Source organism: Bacillus rossius, chromosome 8 (genome assembly GCF_032445375.1).
Source record: "Bacillus rossius redtenbacheri isolate Brsri chromosome 8, Brsri_v3, whole genome shotgun sequence".
NCBI classification, from domain to species: Eukaryota; Metazoa; Arthropoda; class Insecta; order Phasmatodea; family Bacillidae; genus Bacillus; species Bacillus rossius.
The window spans coordinates 59,703,793-59,728,177 of record NC_086336.1 but is presented as its reverse complement, the minus strand read 5'-3'; the positions used below and the strand labels follow the sequence as shown (position 1 = coordinate 59,728,177).

At 46.1% G+C, this 24,385-nt stretch overlaps 1 protein-coding gene across 1 annotated transcript in view; it reads right to left on the bottom strand.

The window, feature by feature from the left end:
* The window catches only part of LOC134535381 (aminopeptidase N-like), a 34,195-nt gene extending 10,081 nt beyond the window's left edge, over window positions 1-24,114 (bottom strand). Inside the window, exons 1-10 of the mRNA XM_063374455.1 lie at window positions 24,071-24,114; window positions 22,662-22,769; window positions 20,713-20,791; window positions 14,315-14,691; window positions 10,914-11,072; window positions 7,747-8,046; window positions 6,162-6,345; window positions 3,347-3,500; window positions 2,584-2,665; window positions 432-612 (exon numbers count right to left, since the gene is read on the bottom strand). Of these exons, the coding sequence (XP_063230525.1) occupies window positions 432-612; window positions 2,584-2,665; window positions 3,347-3,500; window positions 6,162-6,345; window positions 7,747-8,046; window positions 10,914-11,072; window positions 14,315-14,691; window positions 20,713-20,791; window positions 22,662-22,756 (1,611 nt within the window). The 5' untranslated portion in view covers window positions 22,757-22,769; window positions 24,071-24,114. The remainder of the gene's footprint in view (window positions 1-431; window positions 613-2,583; window positions 2,666-3,346; window positions 3,501-6,161; window positions 6,346-7,746; window positions 8,047-10,913; window positions 11,073-14,314; window positions 14,692-20,712; window positions 20,792-22,661; window positions 22,770-24,070) is intronic.
* Between the last annotated feature and the right edge of the window lie 271 nt (window positions 24,115-24,385).

The following is a 24,385-nucleotide window of genomic DNA, read 5'->3' as shown; positions in this document are numbered from 1 at the left end:
ACACAAGAATAATATAAATAAATTATAATGAATTGCTACAGTAACAATTCACACACATGATAGGTCGATTAAAAACCAAATTATGTTTTTTACTTGCTTTTTAAGTAAATAAGCTTTTGCACGGTTTTTCTTAGTAATAAAGCTAACAATCGTGGTCGGGCGCCACCTGCGAACGGATTTACAACATGGCGGACGTGACCATATAATTAAAATGGCGAAAAATTCTAGTAAACAAAATGGCGGAATCCAAGATGGCGATCGGGGTCAATGTCATACAATATGGTGGTCAAGTCCAGTTCAATGTAATCCGAAATGACCACCGTGACATCACAATCCAAGATGGCCGCCGTGACGTCACAATCCAAGATGGCGTACCCACACCCTGGACCCTGCGCTCGGAGTAACTGCTTCGCACTACTTGAGTGCACTACCTGGCTGATGTTGGCCGAGCCGGCGGCGTAGTCCCTGGTGACGGTGAGGACCGGGTAGCCCGGCTGACTGGTCCACGAGTCCAGCACCTGGACGACGTCCACCCGCTGTCCCTCGGACTGCTGCGAGTATGCTTCTTGCAGGGCCGCGAACAGGTCTTCAGGGACCGCCGTCCCGTTGGCCCTGCCGGACACACCGAGTCCCCGCACGTCTCACTTCACGTTCTTGCAACGGGGAAGCTTGATTTGAAACGTTCTTTACATACATACGTCATTGCTGTTTTCCACTGCATGTCATAGATAGAGACCCGGAAAATTCGCGGGTTCATTTCGTGTTATGCTAAAATTAAAATAATTTTACCTAAGTGCTGCTTCTGTCATTGGTTCACTGTTCATCTGGAGGACTGAGGGCCAATTAGAGACCCTCACTCATAGAAGTGTCGAATCACAGGCCACCCAGTCGAGACGACTCACAAGTCAGCAGCCAATGAACAGTTGGCATTTGCCCGAGTGTGTAGAGGATATTGGAGTGTATCCTGGAGGTCATTGAAACCGCGAATTTTCCGGGTCTCTAGTCATAGATAGAGACCGGAAAATTTCGCGGATTCATTTCGTGATAGGCTGAAATTCAAACATGTGTACATTTCTGCTAGTTCTGCTATTGGCTCGCAGTTTAACTGGAGCTCTCTGGGCCAATGAGAGACTATCGACCAAAGAAGCGTCGAATCACAAGCTACCCAGTGGAGACGCCTCACAATTTAGTACCCAATGAACACGCGTGTTTACTTGAGAAATGCAGAGGATAATGGAGGCTATCCTAGAGGACATTTAATCCGCGAATTTTTCCGGTCCCTAGTCATAGATAGGGACCGGAAAAATTCGCAGGTTCAATGACGTGCAGGATGAACTCCATAGTTCTAAGTACACTCGGTCAAAATGTCACCCACTCATTGGCTGCTGTCTTGTGAGACGTCCCAAACGTAGCAGCCTGTGATTCGATAAATCTTTGGTGGGGCGTTTCTCATTTGGCCCAGAGTCATCCAGGTGAGTTGTGAACCAATAGCAGAGGCACCACTGAGGTATAAATATGTGTATTTTAGTCTATCGCGAAATGAATTCGCGAATTTTTCCGGTCTCTTATCATAGAGAAACCAAAAGGATGGACCAGAAATATAAAGACACAGACAGAAAAACAAGCCCAAAATAAGCCGATTTGACTTAGGAAGACTACTGTGTTCGTCTTTTTGTTTCATCGTCGTTTTCGTCTGTTTGTCGATGTGTTGTCAAAGGCGTTGTTATATTTTTTTCTGGTCTTGTAACAGCAGCGGTCTCTTCGTTGTCAGCCCATGGTGTTCATCTGCACTATGATATTTTTTTTCCCCGATTAATTCCTTCAATGTAATTCCTTGTGCTGTTATAAATTTAACATTTGACATTAGCTGATTCTAGCTTGATTTTCTATGTATTGTAGATTCATATTTATTATCAGTTATGGCAATTCTCTGTGATATGCAGTGAAAAACTAGCAATAACGTACGTCCATAAAAATGTACTTTAACTCGGACTTTAAATGGAGTATAACTTTGTAAAAATATATACATTAAAAACTGCAATGTTGCATTTTTTAAAATCTATTGCAAAAAAAAAAAAACATTGTTTAGGTACAAGTGAAATGTTATTAATTTTTTAGCATATTCATGGGGACAAACTGTTTCTAATGTTCCTTTCCTGATTTACAAAATAAATATTTTCACTTAAATTAACGCTTACTTAATGCTGGTCATATCAAACTTTGATCCTCACACGTCATGTATGTATATTTATCAGAAATAATGATTTTGTCTACAAGCAATATAAATTAATTCTAAACACTCCGTTTTCAATTAATTTAATCAAAATTTTAAGTTTTTTTTATGTTGCATTAATATTACTTTTTCATTAGTTATTATAGATCTGTAGTCATTATATTGTTTCCAAATAAACCTCTTATTTTTTAATTTATTTTGTGCTATAACATAAATTTGTGTTCAGACTTAAAATAAAGAAAAAACACTCGCAATCGTGTGTTAATTTTTTTACATCTTTAATTAACTATCAAAACAATAGCAATGTCCAGTGATTTGAAAATATTTGTAATAAAAGGCCTGGTACTTACATCTGTGTTAGATATATGTTCAGACCGGCGTAGAAAACATCTGATGTGAGGAAATGCTGAGTCATCCGAAGTACAGACGCAGCTGCAAAGGACATAGAAAGTACGTCTCATACCAAGGCATTTCAATCGCCTGAACGAGCAAAAATATTTGTTTGGAAAATGTCTGAACATTCGGCAGAAGTAAGCCTAATGCCACTCTTCTTCGCGAACTACTTCTACGTCATTTAGAGACAAGAACACTAAATGACAACATATATAGGATGCAACAGAATAAATAAACCATTGCAAGGAAGAAGCGCATTGTTTGGTGGTGAATGGTTCGTTAACCTTAATGTACAGTAAGGATTTAAATTGCGTAGAGAGACTCTTTACGTTACATCATTTACCTTAAGATACTGTGAAAATAATTTTTAGTCACTACAGAAAATATATGTAGTAGAATACTAACTTAGTGAAAGTTGCTTTAAATAAGTGAGCTCATACAGCAAATCATTGGAATTGTTTTTACATGTGTTCATGATTTCGCCAGTATTTCACAATATTGTATCCAAAAAAATTCTTGCTGAAAGCACTTATTCCAGGTGAACTGCGTAAACTTACAAATCTGACATAAATTACCACTTACATTTTCAGTGACTTTTGTGTTACTAATTCATACCACACTGATAAAACTTAAAAGTCAATGTTATATTACAAGGAATTGTTATTTCGAAGGACATCTATGATATGACTTTCAAGTTGTTAAGTATTATGGAAATCCTACCTTTATTGTAGACTATTTGCGATATCAGCGTCCCTATTTCCGTAGACAAGACTTCCTTTGTCATAGGGTGAGTCGTAAGAAGGGAGTCAGTTTGGAAGGCCGTGTGGTGTTGCAGCATCACGAACTGCTCCGCCAATCGCATCTCTGGTTCGACCTGTGGTTACCACACCCTTACGATTAACCAACACATCGTAAAAACGCAATACATATTTCAAGCTTAGAGAAATAGTTCAGTTTTAATAATTACTTGTAATAAACATTTTGTGTGATTATAAAAACTATAATAAGTTAATGTTTTTAGAGACAGAGATTCATTGATTTGATTTTGTAAACCCATTGATAGTCATAAATGTAGTCATAAATATAAAAGCAGTTTTTTTCTCTCGACGAAAAGCTAAAAAAATTATAAACCATCTTTAATAACTACTACTTAGCCGAAATAAGTTTTCAAATTAGAAAAAAAATATAATTTATATGTAAAGAGGAAAAATTACTCCACATTATTTGAGGATAAACAGAAAATTTATTACCGATTAAAATCGACTATCGCTGTAACGGGTGAATAGATTTTTTAACGTCTGTACGAGGAAAAAAATCCCAACATGACATGTGATGACAGCGAGCTTCAACTGTTATTTTTGACGTGATAACGCCTTATAAATCGATGAACGCCGGCTGCACGCACGAAAAAGCATGACTCATTGTCACGTATGCAATTTTTCATCAATGTTCTCTTTTGACGTTATCACGTAAAATTATCGTCCGTAAACAGACTTTACAGAAAACCCCCATTTTTTTTATTATAGCTGTGCTACATGTACACACTGTTCAGCAGAAGCTAGTTTGGTTAAGTCTCCAAATAGCTGGGCACTCTCACGGACCTGAAGTCGGCGGAACCGACCTGGGTGGCGGCGAAGTACTGGAAGAAGGTCTTTGGTCCGACCACCTCAGAAAAGACCGTGAAACTAGTGAGTAGCTGACCTGGGCGGCGGCGAAGAACTGGAAGAAGGTCTTTGGTCCGACCACCTCAGAAAAGACCGTGAAACTAGTGAGTAGCTGACCTGGGCCGCGGCGAAGTACTGGAAGAAGGTCTTTAGTCCGACCACCTCAGAAAAGACCGTGAAACTAGTGAGTAGCTGACCTGGGCCGCGGCGAAGTACTGGAAGAAGGTCTTTAGACCGACCACCTCAGAAAAGACCGTGAAACTAGTGAGTAGCTGATCTTGGCCACGGCGAAGTACTGGAAGAAGGTCTTTGGACCGATCTTCTCAGAAAAGACCATGAAACTAGTGAGTAGCTGACCTGGGCCGCAACGAAGTACTGGAAGAAGGTCTTTGGACCGATCACCTCAGAAAAGACTGTGAAACTAGTGAGTTGCTGACCTGGGCCGCGGCGAGGTACTGGAAGAAGGTCTTTAGTCCGACCACCTCAGAAAAGACCGTGAAACTAGTGAGTAGCTGACATGGGCGGCGGCGAAGTACTGGAAGAAGATCTTTGGTCCGACCACCTCAGAAAAGACCGTGAAACTAGTGAGTAGCTGAACTGGGCCGCGGCGAAGTACTGGAAGAAGGTCTTTAGTCCGACCACCTCAGAAAAGACCGTGAAACTAGTGAGTAGCTGATCTGGGCCGCGGCGAAGTACTGGAAGAAGGTCTTTGGACCGATCACCTCAAAAAAGACCATGAAACTAGTGAGTAGATGACCTGGGCCGCAGCGAAGTACTGGAAGAAGGTCTTTGGACCGATCACCTTAGAAAAGACTGTGAAACTAGTGAGTTGCTGACCTGGGCCGCGGCGAAGTACTGGAAGAAGGTCTTTGGACCGACCACCTCAGAAAAGACCGTGAAACTAGTGAGTAGCTGACCTGAGTCGCGGCGAAGTACTGGAAGGTCTTTGGACAGATCACCTCAGAAAAGACCGTGAAACTAGTGAGTTGCTGACCTGAGCCGCGGCGAAGTACTGGAAGAAGGTCTTTGGACCAATCACCTCAGAAAAGACCGTGAAACTAGTGAGTAGCTGACCTGGGCCGCGGCGAAGTACTGGAAGAAGGTCATTGGACCGATCACCTCAGAAAAGACTGTGAAACTAGTGAGTTGCTGACCTGGGCCGCGGCGAAGTACTTTAAGAAGGTCTTTAGTCCGACCACCTCAGAAAAGACTGTGAAACTAGTGAGTAGCTGATCTGGGCCGCGGCGAAGTACTGGAAGAAGGTCTTTGGACCGACCACCTCAGAAAAGACCGTGAAACTAGTGAGTAGCTGACCTGAGTCGCGGCGAAGTACTGGAAGGTCTTTGGACAGATCACCTCAGAAAAGACCGTGAAACTAGTGAGTTGCTGACCTGAGCCGCGGCGAAGTACTGGAAGAAGGTCTTTGGACCAATCACCTCAGAAAAGACCATGAAACTAGTGAGTAGCTGACCTGGGCCGCGGCGAAGTACTGGAAGAAGGTCTTTGGACCGATCACCTCAGAAAAGACTGTGAAACTAGTGAGTTGCTGACCTGGGCCGCGGCGAAGTACTGGATGAAGGTCTTTAGTCCGACCACCTCAGAAAAGACCGTGAAACTAGTGAGTAGCTGATCTGGGCCGCGGCGAAGTACTGGAAGAAGGTCTTTGGACCGATCACCTCAGAAAAGACCATGAAACTAGTGAGTAGATGACCTGGGCCGCAGCGAAGTACTGGAAGAAGGTCTTTTGACCGACCACCTCAGAAAAGACTGTGAAACTAGTGAGTTGCTGACCTGGGCCGCGGCGAAGTACTGGAAGAAGGTCTTTGGACCGACCACCTTAGAAAAGACCGTGAAACTAGTGAGTAGCTGACCTGGGCCGCGGCGAAGTACTGGAAGAAGGTGGCGAAGCCCTCGCTGAGCCAGAGGTACGACCACCAGGCCGGGGTGACCAGGTTGCCGAACCACATGTGCGCCAGCTCGTGGGCGATCACCTCGGCTATCCTCTGCTTGTTGGACGATGTCGAGTTCCCTTCGTCGAACAGCAAGTTGCGCTCCCTGGGGACGAGGAAAAAACACAACTCGCTCTTACCTGGCGTAGTTCAAACAAGACTGTGCAAAATAGAACACCATTTCAAGAAAAAAAGGTTAGGGATGTGTAGAGACCTGCAAAATTCGCTGATTCATTTCGTGATATGCTACAGTTCAAATAGTTATACCTTAGCGCTGCTTCTGCAATTGGTTCACTGTTAATCTGGAGTAATGAGGGCCAATTAGAGGCCCTCGTTCAAAGAAGTGTCGAATCACAGGCCACCCAGTCGAGACGACTCACAAGTCAGCAGCCAATGAACAGGTGGCATTTGCCCGAGTGTGTAGAGTGTAGTAGAGTCTATACTGGAGGTCATTGAATCTGCGAATTTTGCAGGTCTCTAGTCATGTGTAAACATCTAACCTCTGTAACGAGCAAATCCATGTGTTCTCAAGCTGCAAATACACTTATATACACGATATCTAAAGTAGAATTCTTTAAAATAAGGACGAGCGTTATAAAAATTGCGAAAATGTAATTTTCAAAACAGAATCTCTTTGACGCGATTAACAAGCAGTTTCCGCACCCTCCCGCAAGAATTCGCTGCCGAAGCAGCTACGTCGACTATCAATCATTCGATATTGCAGAGCGAAGGGTTAAACTGTGTAATGAAACGGCCCCGGTAAAAGCAAGAGAAAAAAAAGACTTGAAAAAATATTAAACCCCGACTTTGTTAACATTCACCAAACGGTTAATACTATAATTTTGGATCGGGCCATCCGTCCACACATGGAAGTTACGTGATTGTTACACATTTCCGTGCCATGCAAATTCCGGTCCATTCAAAGAAATTGTTCCTGCCAGATGTCGTATCCCGAGAGTTAAGGTGTTACACATTACAAACAAAATTATTTCACAGTCTGGATGATGCCAGACTCAAAATACTATCACTGAGGGGATTTCCATGAATTTTTCCAGGATTTCAAGTAAATTTCATGGGTGACACACCATCATGTCGGACTGACTGGCGGTGTCGAACACCATCATGTCAGACTGACTGGCGGTGTCGAACACCATCATGTCGGACTGACTGGCGGTGTCGAACACCATCATGTCGGACTGACTGGCGGCGTTGAACACCATCATGTCGGACTGACTGGCGGCGTTGAACACCATCATGTCTGACAGACTGGCGGTATCGAACACCATCATGTCGGACAGACTGGCGGCATTGAACACCATCATGTCGGACTGACTGGCGGTGTCGAACACCATCATGTCGGACTGACTGACGGCGTTGAACACCATCATGTCGGACTGACTGGCGGCGTTGAACACCATCATGTCTGACAGACTGGCGGTATCGAACACCATCATGTCGGACAGACTGGCGGCGTCGAACACCATCATGTCGGACTGACTGGTCGCACCTGTACTTGACGAGCCCCCAGTTCTCCATGGCCCCAGCGGCGAAGTCCGGGACGGCCTCCTGGTCCAGCTTGGGCAGGAAGTAGTCCACCCCGGTGTAGTTCTCCAGCACCGCCAGGACGTCGGGGCTGAAAGTCGCGCTGTAGTCGCCCTGGCGCACGGCGTCGCCTCGCTGCCACGTCCTGAGCCTGCCGTCTGCCGAGGTCACGCTGGCGAAGTCCGACACCAGGAAGGCCACCAGGTAGGTCGCCATCGGCATCGGCGTCTCCTCGAAGCGGTCCCACGTCAGGTTCAGGCCCGAGCTGCGAGCGCAAGCCCCAAGTCAGTGTCTGGTCGACGCCTGCCATTGCGTTTAGTAGGAATTACGTGCCTGCCATTGCGTTTAGATAGGAATTCCGTGCCTGCCAATGCATTTAGATAAGAATTCCGTGGCTGTCATTGCATTTAGATAGGAATTCCGTGCCTGCCATTGCGTTTAGATAGGAATTCCGTGCCTGCCATTGCGTTTAGATAGGAATTCCGTGCCTGCCAATGCATTTAGATAGGAATTCCGTGCGTTCCAATGCGTTTAGATAGGAATCCCGTGCCTGTCATTGCATCTAGATAGGAATTCCGTGCCTGCCATTGCGTTTAGTAGGAATTCCGTGCCTGCCATTGCGTTTAGTAGGAATTCCGTGCCTGCCATTACGTTTAGATAGGAATTCCGTCCGTAAGCTTCGGATTCCCCGAAAGACTTCATGGGCAGTGCCAAGGTTTTATGAGTTCTTTAAATGATTCTTGCAATGGGAAATTTTGATTTAATGCAGTTTTTTATTGGATGTACGCCATTGCAGTTTTGCACTGTTTGTCATGGAAAAACGTTTGAAAATAAAAACATTTAAATATATGAAGATAAAAAATTTTTACAGAAAACAAGACTGAATCAGCTGTTGTCGGATAAACGGAACAAACTATGAAACAAAGCAAATATTATAGACAACACAACTACGACAGCACGGAAAAACAAATGTACAAATTGCTCTCTGATACTTAGAACATATTTTGTCTGTGCTGTCATTTTTGTGTTGTCCATAAGTCATAACACTTGTTTAGTTTCATCGTTGGTTCCGTTTGTCCGACATCAGCTGATTTAGTCTTGTTTTCTGTGAATTTTTTTTATCTTTATGTTATTAATTAATTAATTTTTTCTTTGGTGTTGGAAATTTTTTAAAATGAAGGCGCAAATTTTCGGAGAACGTTGACTAACATAAGGTAGTATGTTGAATAATCATTACCAAAACCTTTAATTAAATTTTATTTGGTCAAAAGATGTTATTTTTAATTTTAAAAACCATATTTGCGATCCTTCACCTATTTAAAAGTATAAATTCAGCAAGTAGTTAAAACGAGTTTTTTGTTTTTGCATGTTTATAAAACATACCGCATAAGTAACATATGGCTTGATTAGCTTCAGAGATATAACTTTTATAATATGACAAAATTGACCGCCTTTTCACTCCTTTGCGGTTTAATCTAGAAAGTTGGTAAAAGTAAAAAAAAGTGCATGTTACTGTTTTTTAAAACATCTCTGCCATTTGGAACACGCCAAATCTCTGAACGAAATATGAAATTCATAACAGATAGCGAATGCTGGGACTGTCTCAACAGTACTCTTTAAGTTGCTGGTTGAACATGGAGGAACGAGAGCGCGCTGGTAGCAAATATAAAAATTAAGGCACTCACAGCTAATTATGTAGGATACCTATATCTGGTTTCTGAAACAAGCATGCGTGACCTCTCTGTCTCATTCTTCCTTTCATCTACCTCATTCGGTTCTATTTTGGCCCGGGGGGGAGGGAGTTAGGGGAATAATCCTCGCACAAAGAGGAGAACGAAAACAAGCCCAGCAACGTATATAGGATAGTGTTCTCTTTATATCTCTTTGGCCAAGTCACTATTATCTGTCAGAAACGTTTCATAAAAATGTTCCCACGAAAACTTGGCGTTAAAAACCGGCCTTGAAATTTCACTGTCATCGCACCCAAAGAAGTTTCACTTCAAAAACAGCATCACCCTAATAATGTTCGCAGGCTTTCACGGCCCTGGTCTGAAGCAGCTTGGCTTCTGGGTTGTAGCCGTGTCCTCGGCGAATGATTCGCCGACGTTTCGGTCGACATTGCAGTCACCATCGTCAGGGAGCAGTTACCTACTGTTACCTACAGTTACCTAGTAGTAGGCGACTGCAATGTCGACCGAAACGTCGGTGAATTATCCGCCAAGGACGCGGCTACAAACCAAGAAGGCAATGCTACTTCGGCATCACCCTAAATATTTTTTATTTAATTTTTTATTATTTATTTACGTATTGTAAGATGCACATCAACACTGCGTAGGGAGATCGCAAAAAATGTGCGCCATCGGCGGGACCTGTGAACGAAGAGGAGCGGGACCTGTGAACGAAGAGGAGCGGGACCTGTGAACGAAGAGGAGCAGGACCTGTGAACGAAGAGGAGCAGGACCTGTGAACGAAGAGGAGCGGGACCTGTGAACGAAGAGGAGCGGGACCTGTGAACGAAGAGGAGCAGGACCTGTGAACGAGGAGGAGCGGGACCTGTGAACGAAGAGGAGCAGGACCTGTGAACGAAGAGGAGCAGGACCTGTGAACGAAGAGGAGCGGGACCTGTGAACGAATAGGAGCAGGACCTGTGAACGAAGAGGAGCGGGACCTGTGAACGAAGAGGAGCGGGACCTGTGAACGAAGAGGAGCGGGACCTGTGAACGAAGAGGAGCGGGACCTGTGAACGAAGAGGAGCGGGACCTGTGAACGAAGAGGAGCGGGACCTGTGAACGAAGAGGAGCAGGACCTGTGAACGAAGAGCAGCAGGACCTGTGAACGAAGAGGAGCGGGACCTGTGAACGAAGAGGAGCGGGACCTGTGAACGAAGAGGAGCAGGACCTGTGAACGAGGAGGAGCGGGACCTGTGAACGAAGAGGTGCAGGACCTGTGAACGAAGAGGAGCAGGACCTGTGAACGAAGAGGAGCAGGACCTGTGAACGAAGAGGAGCGGGACCTGTGAACGAGGAGAAGCGGGACCTGTGAACGAGGAGGAGCGGGACCTGTGAACGAGGAGAAGCGGGACCTGTTCCCGAGGAGGAGCCGGGGGGGGGGGGGGGTCAGTGGTTGACTCACTCGTGCTCCGGGACTCCATCGACGGGCATGTTGGACAGCGAGTGCCTCCCGCCGTCCCGGGCGATGTTCACCTGGAACCTGGCCTTGAAGGCGGGCTCGTCGAAGCAGGGGAACGCCCTGCGCGCGCCGTCGGCCGAGAACTGCGTCGCCGCAAGCCACCTGCCGACGAGAGACGTCTTTCGTCCACTCGGGGAGACACGCGCCAAATTTTTGAGCCCACTCACGCGCTCCCCCAAGTGCGTGATTCTCGCAGCGGATTGCAGGGGCATACATTTAATGTGTGTGACAGGGAATGCTAAAACAAGCAACCTTTTTGACGTGATAACGTCTTATAAGGCGATGAACGCCGGATGCACGCACTAAAAATTGTCACGTTCCGACTGAGCCGAGCGTGCAAGAACCGGCCAACCACCGTGCGAGAAAATCTTATGTAATATCAAACAGGTTAAGGCGGGCTTTTTAACTAGTTGTTTGTGATTGTATCTAAACAAATTATTGAAATTAAATTTGCTAAAACTGTAAATAATATTTCAAAATAAAAAAGTAAGCAACTTTTCATCAGTGTTTTCTTATGACGCTATCACGTAAAATTATCGTCCGTAAACCGACTTTACAGACCACCCCCTCTTTTTTTTTAAGGAACATACGACCGGAAACGAAAACCTTCCGTGTTGAGGGCCCCCACACAGCTCCCAGTTCAAACTGGACTGAGGCCCTTTGCACACACCATCAGTCCTGGTTTCTCAGTCCGGAACCGAAAAGTCTAAACTGAAAGTCTTCCCCACACACGAGATCAAGTCTTGTGGTTGCTGTTGCCGCATCTCTTCCATCGTAGAATATGGAATTGACTTTGGATGTTGCAAAAAGGAAAAATGGCACAGCATTAAAAATAGTTAAAAACAAATATGTCTGCCAAGACACTCAGCTGATGGATTGATCGTTCGGACTAGCAAGACCCTGTTTCCACATACAAGGAAGTTTGGATTGAGGTTTCTGGATCCCACAGTCCGATATTGACGGGAAGCCATCAGCTCATCTGTCCATCAGTTCCGACTTGGGGACGCACCACAACGCCGAAATACCACAACGCCGAAATACCACACCGCCGAAATACCACAACGCCGAACGTACAATAACGCCGAAAACCATAACGCCGAAAGCCAAATTGACCACAACGCCGACAGCTATAAAACTGCTGTGTACCACAACGCCGAATTACCACAACGCCGAAATACATTAACCCCAAAAATTGTCATTGCAGGACTGCCACAAAGGTTAGGGTAGGTAAGGTTAGCACACAAATTCATTCAGTTGTTTTTCATTTTGCTCCTGTGGCCCCCCCCCCCCCTCCCCGCAGCAACATTTTTCGGCGTTACTGTATTTCGGCGTTGTGGTACACAGCAGTTTTCTAGCTGTCGGCGTTGTGGTCAATTTGGCATTTCGGCTTTATTGTACGTTCGGCGTTGTGGTAACGACCCGTTCCGACTGATCAGTTCATCCTTTCTTGCACACGGGCAATTCCGACTGTTGCGTGCCAGATGATAAGTCCTAACATGGAGTTCGGACTTATCTTGTGTGGAGGCCTTTACAAGCGCAAGTTGGAAGTCGGTGGACTCCGTGAGCCTTCTCCACCGGCAGAGAGAGCGTGTGGTCACAGAGCAGTGACGTGAAAACGCACAGCGGGAAGCAGGCGACGAATCAGGCGCACAAATACTGACATATAGCTACAGCGTGAGTCAGAATTCGACCGACTGACTTTGACTGCAAAACTAAAAAAAAAAAATTACTTTCCAAGGCTGGTGGTTTACGCTTTATAAAGTTGGAAATGGACAAATTTATTTTACTGCAAAATAGTAGAGTATTTCAAATAGCACACTCAGCGTCTGGATAATGTATATTTGAACAAATTTATTTCTACAACCACTGCCGAATTTCGTCACTGCCGTATATTTATTTAAATAATTGGGATACGAGCAAGTAATATATATATATATATAAAGATCAATAGCTGTCAATAACTACCAATCGTCATTTAAAATTTTTTTCCCGACACAAGTATTACCTCATTCTTCATCTATTGTACATTTCATTTCCCCTCGTTGTTGAGAAATCATTTAACATAAACTTTGGTTTTATTAGCAGACTTTGTAACTCCTTGAAAGCAAATTTTTCAGCAGAGAGGAAGAAATCAATGAACTTGAGAGGGTTTAGGCCTCACCAAATTTAAATTATAAATATTTTGATGCCAGTTTTAATAAAGCTTCCATGTTAAAGAGGTTTGCTGTAATGAAAATTGTGTTTCATAAAAAATAATCCTCGGTCATAACACTTAAGAGACCACATGCAGAAAATATTTTCGAGAAACTTAATGAAAAAAAGAAGAAAAAAATGAAAATATTATAGTTACGACTATTGTTAAATATGTAATGTCCTAAATTATTATTTTTATTATTCTTGTTTTATGAAATTACATCCACATTTTTATGTCAATCCTACCATGTACTGGAAGCATTAAAATCATGTGGTATTTGAATTTCGTATGTGGCCTTCGTCTTAACCCTTCTTATTTTAAGTACATAATTCTTTCATAAAAAAAAAAGGTTTTTCCGAAAACCATAGCCATCCAAGTTTTATTTAGGGTTTTTTTTAAAAAAACCTAATTTTAATTGATTTATTCATGATATACTAAAAAAAATAAGTTTTAAGACGAAGGGTCATGCGAACGATTAATCACAAAAATGTATACCACGTGATTTCATGCTTTCCATGCATGCTATTACTGCTAAGACATTACATAAGGTCGTGTTTAGAAACAAAATTAATAATTGAAATATGCCAAACAAATGCAAAATAATTAAGGATACGTTCCTGTTGATAATGTTAGCAGTCTTTCACGGCCATTATCTAAAGTATCTTGGCTTCTGGGTTGTAGTCGCGTCCAAAGCGAATAAATTCACCAAGGACTAGGCTACTACCCAGAAGCCAAGCAGCTTAAATTCCTCATCGTCTAGCCGCTCGTAACCACCTAGGTCATGTCCACCATCTTGTCGTCTGCTAGAAACCACCATATTGAATTGTGACGACATCTTTGCAATTTTCCTTACGGTCGCCATCTTGAAAATCTGTAAATTTTATCGGAAAAAAATTGGGAAAATTTTTAAATAAATAAAAAATTTTAATAACATTTTAATAAAAAAATTTTCTACCATTGTAAAATTATGACGCCACGTCTGCCATCTTTAAAATCCGCATTATTATCCAAAAATTCGTAAAAATGTTTAATTTAATAATAAAATATTTAAATAAAATTTTAATTAAAAACGCACTTAATTCAAAGGAGACTTTGGTACGAACAAAGTGAGGAAAAAATAAAAATGTTTAAAGACGGGCGGTGTGCTGACCTCTTCTCGCCGTCCCTGTAGTAGTAGCTCCTGTAGAAGCCGCTCATGCCGTCGCCGATGCGGCCGGAGTATTTGAGGCTCAGCTGGTACCGCCGTCCGGCCTCCAAGGTCACGTTGACCACCAGGAAGCCCAGCTCGGGGTAGACCTCAAACCCGCACTCGTCCAGGGGAGCCCCGTCGGCGACCTCCGAGACGGAACACCCCTCGACGGCCAGGTCCGCGGCGTTCAAGGTGACGGAGCTGGTGTTGGCGCGCGCCAGCAGGGTGATGTTGGCGCGGCCTTCCAGCAGGAAGGAGCCGTCATCCAGGTGCGGCACGAGCCAGAGCAAGTAGCTCTCGGGCCACACGCTGGTGGGCAGTCTCCTGGAGTCGTTGGCCTGCGCCAGAGACACGGCTCAGAGTCCTTGGAGTCACGAGTCTGTGGCCTGCGCCAGAGACCCAGCTCAGAGTCCTTGGAGTCGTGAGTCTGTGGCCTGCGTCAGAGACCCAGCTCAGAGTCCTTGGAGTCACGAGTCTGTGGCCTGCGCCAGAGACCCAGCTCAGAGTCCTTGGAGTCGTGAGTCTGTGGCCTGCGTCAGAGACCCAGCTCAGAGTCCTTGGAGTCACGAGTCTGTGGCCTGCGCCAGAGACCCAGCTCAGAGTCCTTGGAGTCGTGAGTCTGTGGCCTGCGTCAGAGACCCAGCTCAGAGTCCTTGGAGTCGTGAGTCTGTGGCCTGCGTCAGAGACCCAGCTCAGAGTCCTTGGAGTCACGAGTCTGTGGCCTGCGCCAGAGACCCAGCTCAGAGTCCTTGGAGTCGTGAGTCTGTGGCCTGCGTCAGAGACCTAGATCAGAGTCCTTGGAATCGTGAGTCTGTGGCCTGCGTCAGAGACCCAGCTCAGAGTCCTTGGAGTCACGAGTCTGTGGCCTGCGTCAGAGACCCAGCTCAGAGTCCTTGGAGTCACGAGTCTGTGGCCTGCGCCAGAGACCCAGCTCAGAGTCCTTGGAGTCGTGAGTCTGTGGCCTGCGTCAGAGACCCAGCTCAGAGTCCTTGGAGTCGTGAGTCTGTGGCCTGCGCCAGAGACCCAGCTCAGAGTCCTTGGAGTCGTGAGTCTGTGGCCTGCGTCAGAGACCCAGCTCAGAGTCCTTGGAGTCACGAGTCTGTGGCCTGCGCCAGAGACCCAGCTCAGAGTCCTTGGAGTCGTGAGTCTGTGGCCTGCGTCAGAGACCCAGCTCAGAGTCCTTGGAGTCACGAGTCTGTGGCCTGCGCCAGAGACCCAGCTCAGAGTCCTTGGAGTCGTGAGTCTGTGGCCTGCGTCAGAGACCCAGCTCAGAGTCCTTGGAGTCGTGAGTCTGTGGCCTGCGTCAGAGACCCAGCTCAGAGTCCTTGGAGTCACGAGTCTGTGGCCTGCGCCAGAGACCCAGCTCAGAGTCCTTGGAGTCGTGAGTCTGTGGCCTGCGTCAGAGACCCAGCTCAGAGTCCTTGGAGTCGTGAGTCTGTGGCCTGCGCCAGAGACACGGCTCAGAGTCCTTGGAGTCACGAGTCTGTGGCCTGCGCCAGAGACCCGGCTCAGAGTCCTTGGAGTCGTGAGTCTGTGGCCTGCGTCAGAGACCCAGCTCAGAGTCCTTGGAGTCGTGAGTCTGTGGCCTGCGTCAGAGACCCAGCTCAGAGTCCTTGGAGTCACGAGTCTGTGGCCTGCGCCAGAGACCCAGCTCAGAGTCCTTGGAGTCGTGAGTCTGTGGCCTGCGTCAGAGACCCAGCTCAGAGTCCTTGGAGTCGTGAGTCTGTGGCCTGCGTCAGAGACCTAGATCAGAGTCCTTGGAATCGTGAGTCTGTGTGCGCCAGAGACCCAACTCAGAGTCCTTGGAGTCACGAGTCTGTGGCCTGCGCCAGAGACCCAGCTCAGAGTCCTTGGAGTCGTGAGTCTGTGTGCGCCAGAGACCCAGCTCAGAGTCCTTGGAGTCGTGAGTCTGTGGCCTGCGTCAGAGACCTAGATCAGAGTCCTTGGAATCGTGAGTCTGTGTGCGCCAGAGACCCAGCTCAGAGTCCTTGGAGTCGTGAGTCTGTGGCCTGCGTCAGAGACCTAGATCAGAGTCCTTGGAATCGTGAGTCTGTGTGCGCCAGAGACCCAACTCAGAGTCCTTGGAGTCACGAGTCTGTGGCCTGCGCCAGAGACCCAGCTCAGAGTCCTTGGAGTCGTGAGTCTGTGGCCTGCGTCAGAGACATAGATCAGAGTCCTTGGAATCGTGAGTCTGTGTGCGCCAGAGACCCAACTCAGAGTCCTTGGAGTCACGAGTCTGTGGCCTGCGCCAGAGACCCAGCTCAGAGTCCTTGGAGTCGTGAGTCTGTGGCCTGCGTCAGAGACCTAGATCAGAGTCCTTGGAATCGTGAGTCTGTGTGCGCCAGAGACCCAACTCAGAGTCCTTGGAGTCGTGAGTCTGTGGCCTGCGTCAGAGACCTAGATCAGAGTCCTTGGAATCGTGAGTCTGTGTGCGCCAGAGACCCAACTCAGAGTCCTTGGAGTCACGAGTCTGTGGCCTGCGCCAGAGACCCAGCTCAGAGTCCTTGGAGTCGTGAGTCTGTGTGCGCCAGAGACCCAGCTCAGAGTCCTTGGAGTCGTGAGTCTGTGGCCTGCGTCAGAGACCTAGATCAGAGTCCTTGGAATCGTGAGTCTGTGTGCGCCAGAGACCCAGCTCAGAGTCCTTGGAGTCGTGAGTCTGTGGCCTGCGTCAGAGACCTAGATCAGAGTCCTTGGAATCGTGAGTCTGTGTGCGCCAGAGACCCAACTCAGAGTCCTTGGAGTCACGAGTCTGTGGCCTGCGCCAGAGACCCAGCTCAGAGTCCTTGGAGTCGTGAGTCTGTGGCCTGCGTCAGAGACCTAGATCAGAGTCCTTGGAATCGTGAGTCTGTGTGCGCCAGAGACCCAACTCAGAGTCCTTGGAGTCACGAGTCTGTGGCCTGCGCCAGAGACCCAGCTCAGAGTCCTTGGAGTCGTGAGTCTGTGGCCTGCGTCAGAGACCTAGATCAGAGTCCTTGGAATCGTGAGTCTGTGTGCGCCAGAGACCCAACTCAGAGTCCTTGGAGTCGTGAGTCTGTGGCCTGCGTCAGAGACCTAGATCAGAGTCCTTGGAGTCGTGAGTCTGTGTGCGCCAGAGACCCAGCTCAGAGTCCTTGGAGTCGTGAGTCTGTGGCCTGCGTCAGAGACCTAGATCAGAGTCCTTGAAGTCGTGAGTCTGTGTGCGCCAGAGACCCAGCTCAGAGTCCTTGGAGTCGTGAGTCTGTGGCCTGCGTCAGAGACCTAGATCAGAGTCCTTGGAATCGTGAGTCTGTGTGCGCCAGAGACCCAACTCAGAGTCCTTGGAGTCACGAGTCTGTGGCCTGCGCCAGAGACCCAGCTCAGAGTCCTTGGAGTCGTGAGTCTGTGGCCTGCGTCAGAGACCTAGTTCAGAGTCCTTGGAATCGTGAGTCTGTGTGCGCCAGAGACCCAACTCAGAGTCCTTGGAGTCGTGAGTCTGTGGCCTGCGTCAGAGACCTAGATCAGAGTCCTTGGAGTCGTGAGTCTGTGTGCGCCAGAGACCCAGCTCAGAGTCCTTGGAGTCGTGAGTCTGTGGCCTGCGTCAGAGACCTAGATCAGAGTCCTTGGAATCGTGAGTCTGTGTGCGCCAGAGACCCAACTCAGAGTCCTTGGAGTCACGAGTCTGTGGCCTGCGCCAGAGACCCAGCTCAGAGTCCTTGGAGTCGTGAGTCTGTGGCCTGCGTCAGAGACATAGATCAGAGTCCTTGGAATCGTGAGTCTGTGTGCGCCAGAGACCCAACTCAGAGTCCTTGGAGTCACGAGTCTGTGGCCTGCGCCAGAGACCCAGCTCAGAGTCCTTGGAGTCGTGAGTCTGTGGCCTGCGTCAGAGACCTAGATCAGAGTCCTTGGAATCGTGAGTCTGTGTGCGCCAGAGACCCAACTCAGAGTCCTTGGAGTCGTGAGTCTGTGGCCTGCGTCAGAGACCTAGATCAGAGTCCTTGGAGTCGTGAGTCTGTGTGCGCCAGAGACCCAGCTCAGAGTCCTTGGAGTCGTGAGTCTGTGTGCGCCAGAGACCCAGCTCAGAGTCCTTGGAGTCGTGAGTCTGTGGCCTGCGTCAGAGACCTAGATCAGAGTCCTTGGAGTCGTGAGTCTGTGTGCGCCAGAGACCCAGCTCAGAGTCCTTGGAGTCGTGAGTCTGTGGCCTGCGTCAGAGACCTAGATCAGAGTCCTTGGAGTCGTGAGTCTGTGTGCGCCAGAGACCCAGCTCAGAGTCCTTGGAGTCGTGAGTCTGTGTGCGCCAGAGACCTAGCTCAGAGTCCTTGGAGTCGTGAGTCTGTGGCCTGCGTCAGAGACCTAGATCAGAGTCCTTGGAGTCGTGAGTCTGTGTGCGCCAGAGACCCAGCTCAGAGTCCTTGGAGTCGTGAGTCTGTGGCCTGCGTCAGAGACCTAGATCAGAGTCCTTGGAGTCGTGAGTCTGTGTGCGCCAGAGACCCAGCTCAGAGTCCTTGGAGTCGTGAGTCTGTGGCCTGCGTCAGAGACCTAGATCAGAGTCCTTGGAGTCGTGAGTCTGTGTGCGCCAGAGACCCAGCTCAGAGTCCTTGGAGTCGTGAGTCTGTGTGCGCCAGAGACCTAGCTCAGAGTCCTTGGAGTCGTGAGTCTGTGGCCTGCGTCAGAGACCTAGATCAGAGTCCTTGGAATCGTGAGTCTGTGTGCGCCAGAGACCCAACTCAGAGTCCTTGGAGTCACGAGTCTGTGGCCTGCGCCAGAGACCCAGCTCAGAGTCCTTGGAGTCGTGAGTCTGTGGCCTGCGTCAGAGACCTAGATCAGAGTCCTTGGAATCGTGAGTCTGTGTGCGCCAGAGACCCAACTCAGTGTCCTTGGAGTCGTGAGTCTGTGGCCTGCGTCAGAGACCTAGATCAGAGTCCTTGGAGTCGTGAGTCTGTGTGCGCCAGAGACCCAGCTCAGAGTCCTTGGAGTCGTGAGTCTGTGGCCTGCGTCAGAGACCTAGATCAGAGTCCTTGGAGTCGTGAGTCTGTGTGCGCCAGAGACCCAGCTCAGAGTCCTTGGAGTCACGAGTCTGTGTGCGCCAGAGACCCAGCTCAGAGTCCTTGGAGTCGTGAGTCTGTGGCCTGCGTCAGAGACCTAGATCAGAGTCCTTGGAGTCGTGAGTCTGCGTGCGCCAGAGACCCAGCTTAGAGTCCTTGGAGTCGTGAGTCTGTGTGCGCCAGAGACCCAGCTCAGAGTCCTTGGAGTCGTGAGTCTGTGTGCGCCAGAGACCCAGCTTAGAGTCCTTGGAGTCGTGAGTCTGTGTGCGCCAGAGACCCAGCTCAGAGTCCTTGGAGTCGTGAGTCTGTGGCCTGCGTCAGAGACCTAGATCAGAGTCCTTGGAGTCGTGAGTCTGTGTGCGCCAGAGACCCAGCTCAGAGTCCTTGGAGTCGTGAGTGTGTGTGCGCCAGAGACCCAGCTCAGAGTCCTTGGAGTCGTGAGTCTGTGGCCTGCGTCAGAGACCTAGATCAGAGTCCTTGGAGTCGTGAGTCTGTGTGCGCCAGAGACCCAGCTCAGAGTCCTTGGAGTCGTGAGTCTGTGGCCTGCGTCAGAGACCTAGATCAGAGTCCTTGGAGTCGTGAGTCTGTGTGCGCCAGAGACCCAGCTCAGAGTCCTTGGAGTCGTGAGTCTGTGGCCTGCGTCAGAGACCTAGATCAGAGTCCTTGGAGTCGTGAGTCTGTGTGCGCCAGAGACCCAGCTCAGAGTCCTTGGAGTCGTGAGTCTGTGGCCTGCGTCAGAGACCTAGATCAGAGTCCTTGGAGTCGTGAGTCTGTGTGCGCCAGAGACCCAGCTCAGAGTCCTTGGAGTCGTGAGTCTGTGTGCGCCAGAGACCCAGCTTAGGATCCATCTTTTTGACATGCATTTAATGTTGTCCATGTAGCATTCACTCTCATGCGTCATTCATCGATGGTGTTCGATGAGTGTATGATAGAATAAGAGCGTTTCCGACTGTGGGTATGGCAGTAAACCAAATAATATTATTTATCTTTTACGATACGACAGTTTTAGTGCCTGAATATTGTTGAGGGTTATGTTAAGAAATAAATTCTCTGGAAGTTATTGTTTAGCTATATTTATTTACTTATTTAATGAGTATTCTTCTTTATATAGTAAATTTTTGAGTACCAAGAAAGTAAAAATAGATTGTTTAAAACATTTCTTGCTGTTATATGTTTCTTTCAAAAATAGGAGTTTTAATTACATGATGCAGTTGATATTTTGAAACTATATATTTTAGATAATAGCAACGCACTGGATCCTATTATTATAAAAATATTTATCATTTTATTATATAAGTTTAAACATGTCCAATTTATATCATTGTCCGAGGATCATTAATCTTAATTCGAAGTGCTTACCTGCGTATCTGCATTGAGCTGCACTTCGTCCAGTGAGCTTCTGTCATAGTACACGGAGTTCGGGTGGTCTTTGAAAGTCCTGAAATAAAATACACATGAATTTTAATCTAAACAGTGAAAAATTTTATATTTTTAAGTCTTTTGTAAAATCTTTAATTAATTTTTTGAGATCTACACACAACCTTGGAATTATCAAGACCATGTTTTCTTTTTATAGATTCGATATCTAGTAATTAAAAAATAATAATTGTGACACGTCATAGTAACAATTTCCCAGCCCCGAAAGTTTGAGATCCAAACCAAGTGCCGAATAGTAAACGCTCGCAATTTTATTCTCACTCATACACGTCATTGCACAAAAACTTCGCGTGAAATGCACTCAAACTTGCATATCGTCCCAATATGTAAAGGTAATTGTTTCACAAACCAACCATGTTATTGATACAGAACACAGAAGTGACTCAATGGGTTTAACAGGAGAACGATGTCGTTCCAGGATCCCAAACTAATATTTTTTTTCATTAAGCGATAATAGTCCTTTAAGGCTATGTCTCCATAACCAAAAAGATTGCTTCATTTTCTTATTTTAAACCAAATAAAGGTAAAAAAATACAAATGGATATGATGTGTCAAACCGAAGCTTAAGTGTTGACGAGAGTTCAATGTGATCTAGTTCAGGGAACAATGACTAGCGCGTTCAGACCTCTGACTATTCACTGATAATTTTTAAATAGTTACGTGACGATAGGGTTTTAAGCGTGCATTTTCATTACAAAAGAGTAAATAATTGTTGTGGCATTTCAGATGTCTTGATTAATGATTACTTTTTAAGAAATAAAAATTCTTCCAGTAAATCTTTTCTAAAAAAATACTAAACAATAACGGGATATGTATATATAAAAAAGTAATTTCAGTTGCAAAAAATAATATAACATTTGTTTACAATAATAAAATAATATATTATATATAATTTAGTGTTGTGTAATCCCAATTTTCTTGTATTCAATTCTCGTATTCGAATCCCAAAGAGTACCTCGAATATACCCCTAGAATCCGAATCTATATCTCAAGGGTTAAAAAATAAAATAATCTACAAGAAATTAAAAATACCTTTAAAAGTTTGTTTCACAAACTAATTTTCCAGATTAAATTCATATTATGTTTTATTTATACATTATATTTTAAAAGATAATATGGAAAAAAATCGAATCATTAAACTTCAAAAGTTATCAAAGTTGAATTCATTTATTTAATTCTTTTCCTCGAATATTTTTATTCGAATATTTTTTTTCCTCGAAATGCGAATCACTCGAGTAGATACTAAGGATATGGTGGTATTTGAGAAATTGATTGGCCCATCTCTAGTATAAAAAAATAATACAATTAAAAAAACAATAAGAAAAATAAATAAATACAGTAATTAGATCATATTAAATGAATATCACAAATGTTGAAATTCTTGGAAAGAACTTGTCACTACTTTAGGACAGATCATAAATAGAGACCTGTAAAATTCGCGGATTCATTTCGCGATAGGATAGAGTCCAAATACTTTTTACATTATTTTGCTTCAGTGATTGGGCCACAGTTTATCTGAAGGACTCTGGGCCAATGAAAAAAATCTTTAACAGATGAATTAGCGAACCACGATCATTCCAGTCAACAAGTGTTGCGAGTCGGTAACCAATCAGCAGATGTAATTTGCACGAGTGCATGGAGTATCATGGAGTCTATCATTTAGGGATTTGAAATCGCGAATTTTACAGGTCTCTAATCATAACATGACTTCCCCTTGTACCGCCCAAATGTATAGGGTTCGGTTCAACTGAATGACAAGTGATGCTGTTTTCGGGAGTAGTTAATCGGCGCGCCAGTCCGGTGGGATGTGTCGGGTCGCGCCAGGCACAGTATATACCGAGCACCGCCTGGTAGCGTCGCGCGGTGGTTACCTGGACTTGTTCGCGGGCTCCGACAAGGATCCCCCAGTTGCGGCCAGAAACAGAACCAGAGCGGTCCACGGCACTCGCCCCACGGATAGCGCCATCCTCCCAGGACACCTGTGCGGGCGGACGGTCCAGTTCCACACACACCACGACCAGAGGAGAACCAAGCTGAGCGGGGGTGGTCGATATCACCAACCGTCCATTCGTTAGGACAGATTCGTTGTGAAAATTAATGACGAAGACACCACGCGCGTTTTTTTTCCATTAAAATTATTTGTTTTTGTTTATTACTTGCTTCTTATTTTAAAGCTGATGTATTAAAAAAAAATGTCGTTATCTGGAGTTGTGGTTAATTATGTTGCTGTTGAATAAATTACCAAAATTTATAACTTATTTGTTTTATTATTTTTCAGTTCACACAACAATTAAAGAGTGTTTTTTTTTTAGTTTTTAAAATTTAATTTAATTTTTATTGGTTACTCTATGAAATGACATACTAGATCAGTGGTTCCCCAACTTTTTCAACTGGCGACCCACCTTTCCTTATAAGAATACCTCCACGGTCTATCGGTCCATGGTGGAGTAAAAAACCTTATTTGTATCGTATCCCTTCCTTATGTATATATAATTTACTACAAGTACTGCAAGTATGTATACATATATATGCTTTTTTTAAGATACCGATTGATTATTGATAAACAATTTGTGTTCTGATTTGAAAATGGTTGACAAAATATAAGTACATTGTAGCAAAACAGTTATTTATTTAACAACAGATATGCGTTTGCACACAATTAGATTTGTTTTAGATTTTTCTCATCTTTCCGGATGGTTTCTGATAGTTTAAGGATTGAGTCGCAACCCACCTGTAACCCTTCCGCGGCCCACCAGTGGGTCGCGACCCACCGTTTGGGAACCGCTGCACCAGATCATTGTAATAATATCCGTTGAGATGCTCGGAGAAAGATGCCTGGCTCTCGTGAAAGAATGAAGTCGGCCTTCAGCGCTCTGTCTCTCTTTTATATTTAAATAAACTGGGCCATGCGTGCGCAACAGACGAACTGCCGCTATATAAAATGAAACAAACACTTTTTTTTTGACACGATTCGTGCTCCAACTATTGGAAAATAGTTATACCGTCTCAGTAACCTTCATGCGGGTATGCGCATAACAAATCACCCAAAAATTTCATCGCAATCGGATGAATGGTTATAGGAACGCATACGGCACAAAAAAAAAAAAAAAAAACGAAAATTAAAGACATGACGAACGCATCGAACGATGGTGCGTTTAAAATTCAAGGCAACTATATGTATTGACGAAGTTAAGAACAAAACTGTTATTAGCGCCTTTATTTTGCCAGCCGCTGCGAGCTCCACTAAGCGGGCTGGTCTGCCCGTCCCCTCTAGCCTTACCTCGAGGCGTCGCGACGTCTGGACGCTGGACTGTCTGTCCTCTGGTCGTCAGCCGGAGTAGCGCCGCGGCGCTGCCCGCGCGCGTGTATATAGACGCCTAGGCGACGCCCGTCGCCTTCCCTTATCTCCCGGCAAGCGGACTTAATCCTCAGAGCACATCCCCGCGAGCGGAGAGAGAGGGGAAAAAAATAGAAAATCCCCCCGTCGCCAGATATCGATGCATGTTATCGCCGTGTAGAGGACATGCTAAAACAACACCTGCTCCATCAAAACGTTTTCTCGCGACGTATTCGAAGGATCTTTTTTCGCGATGAT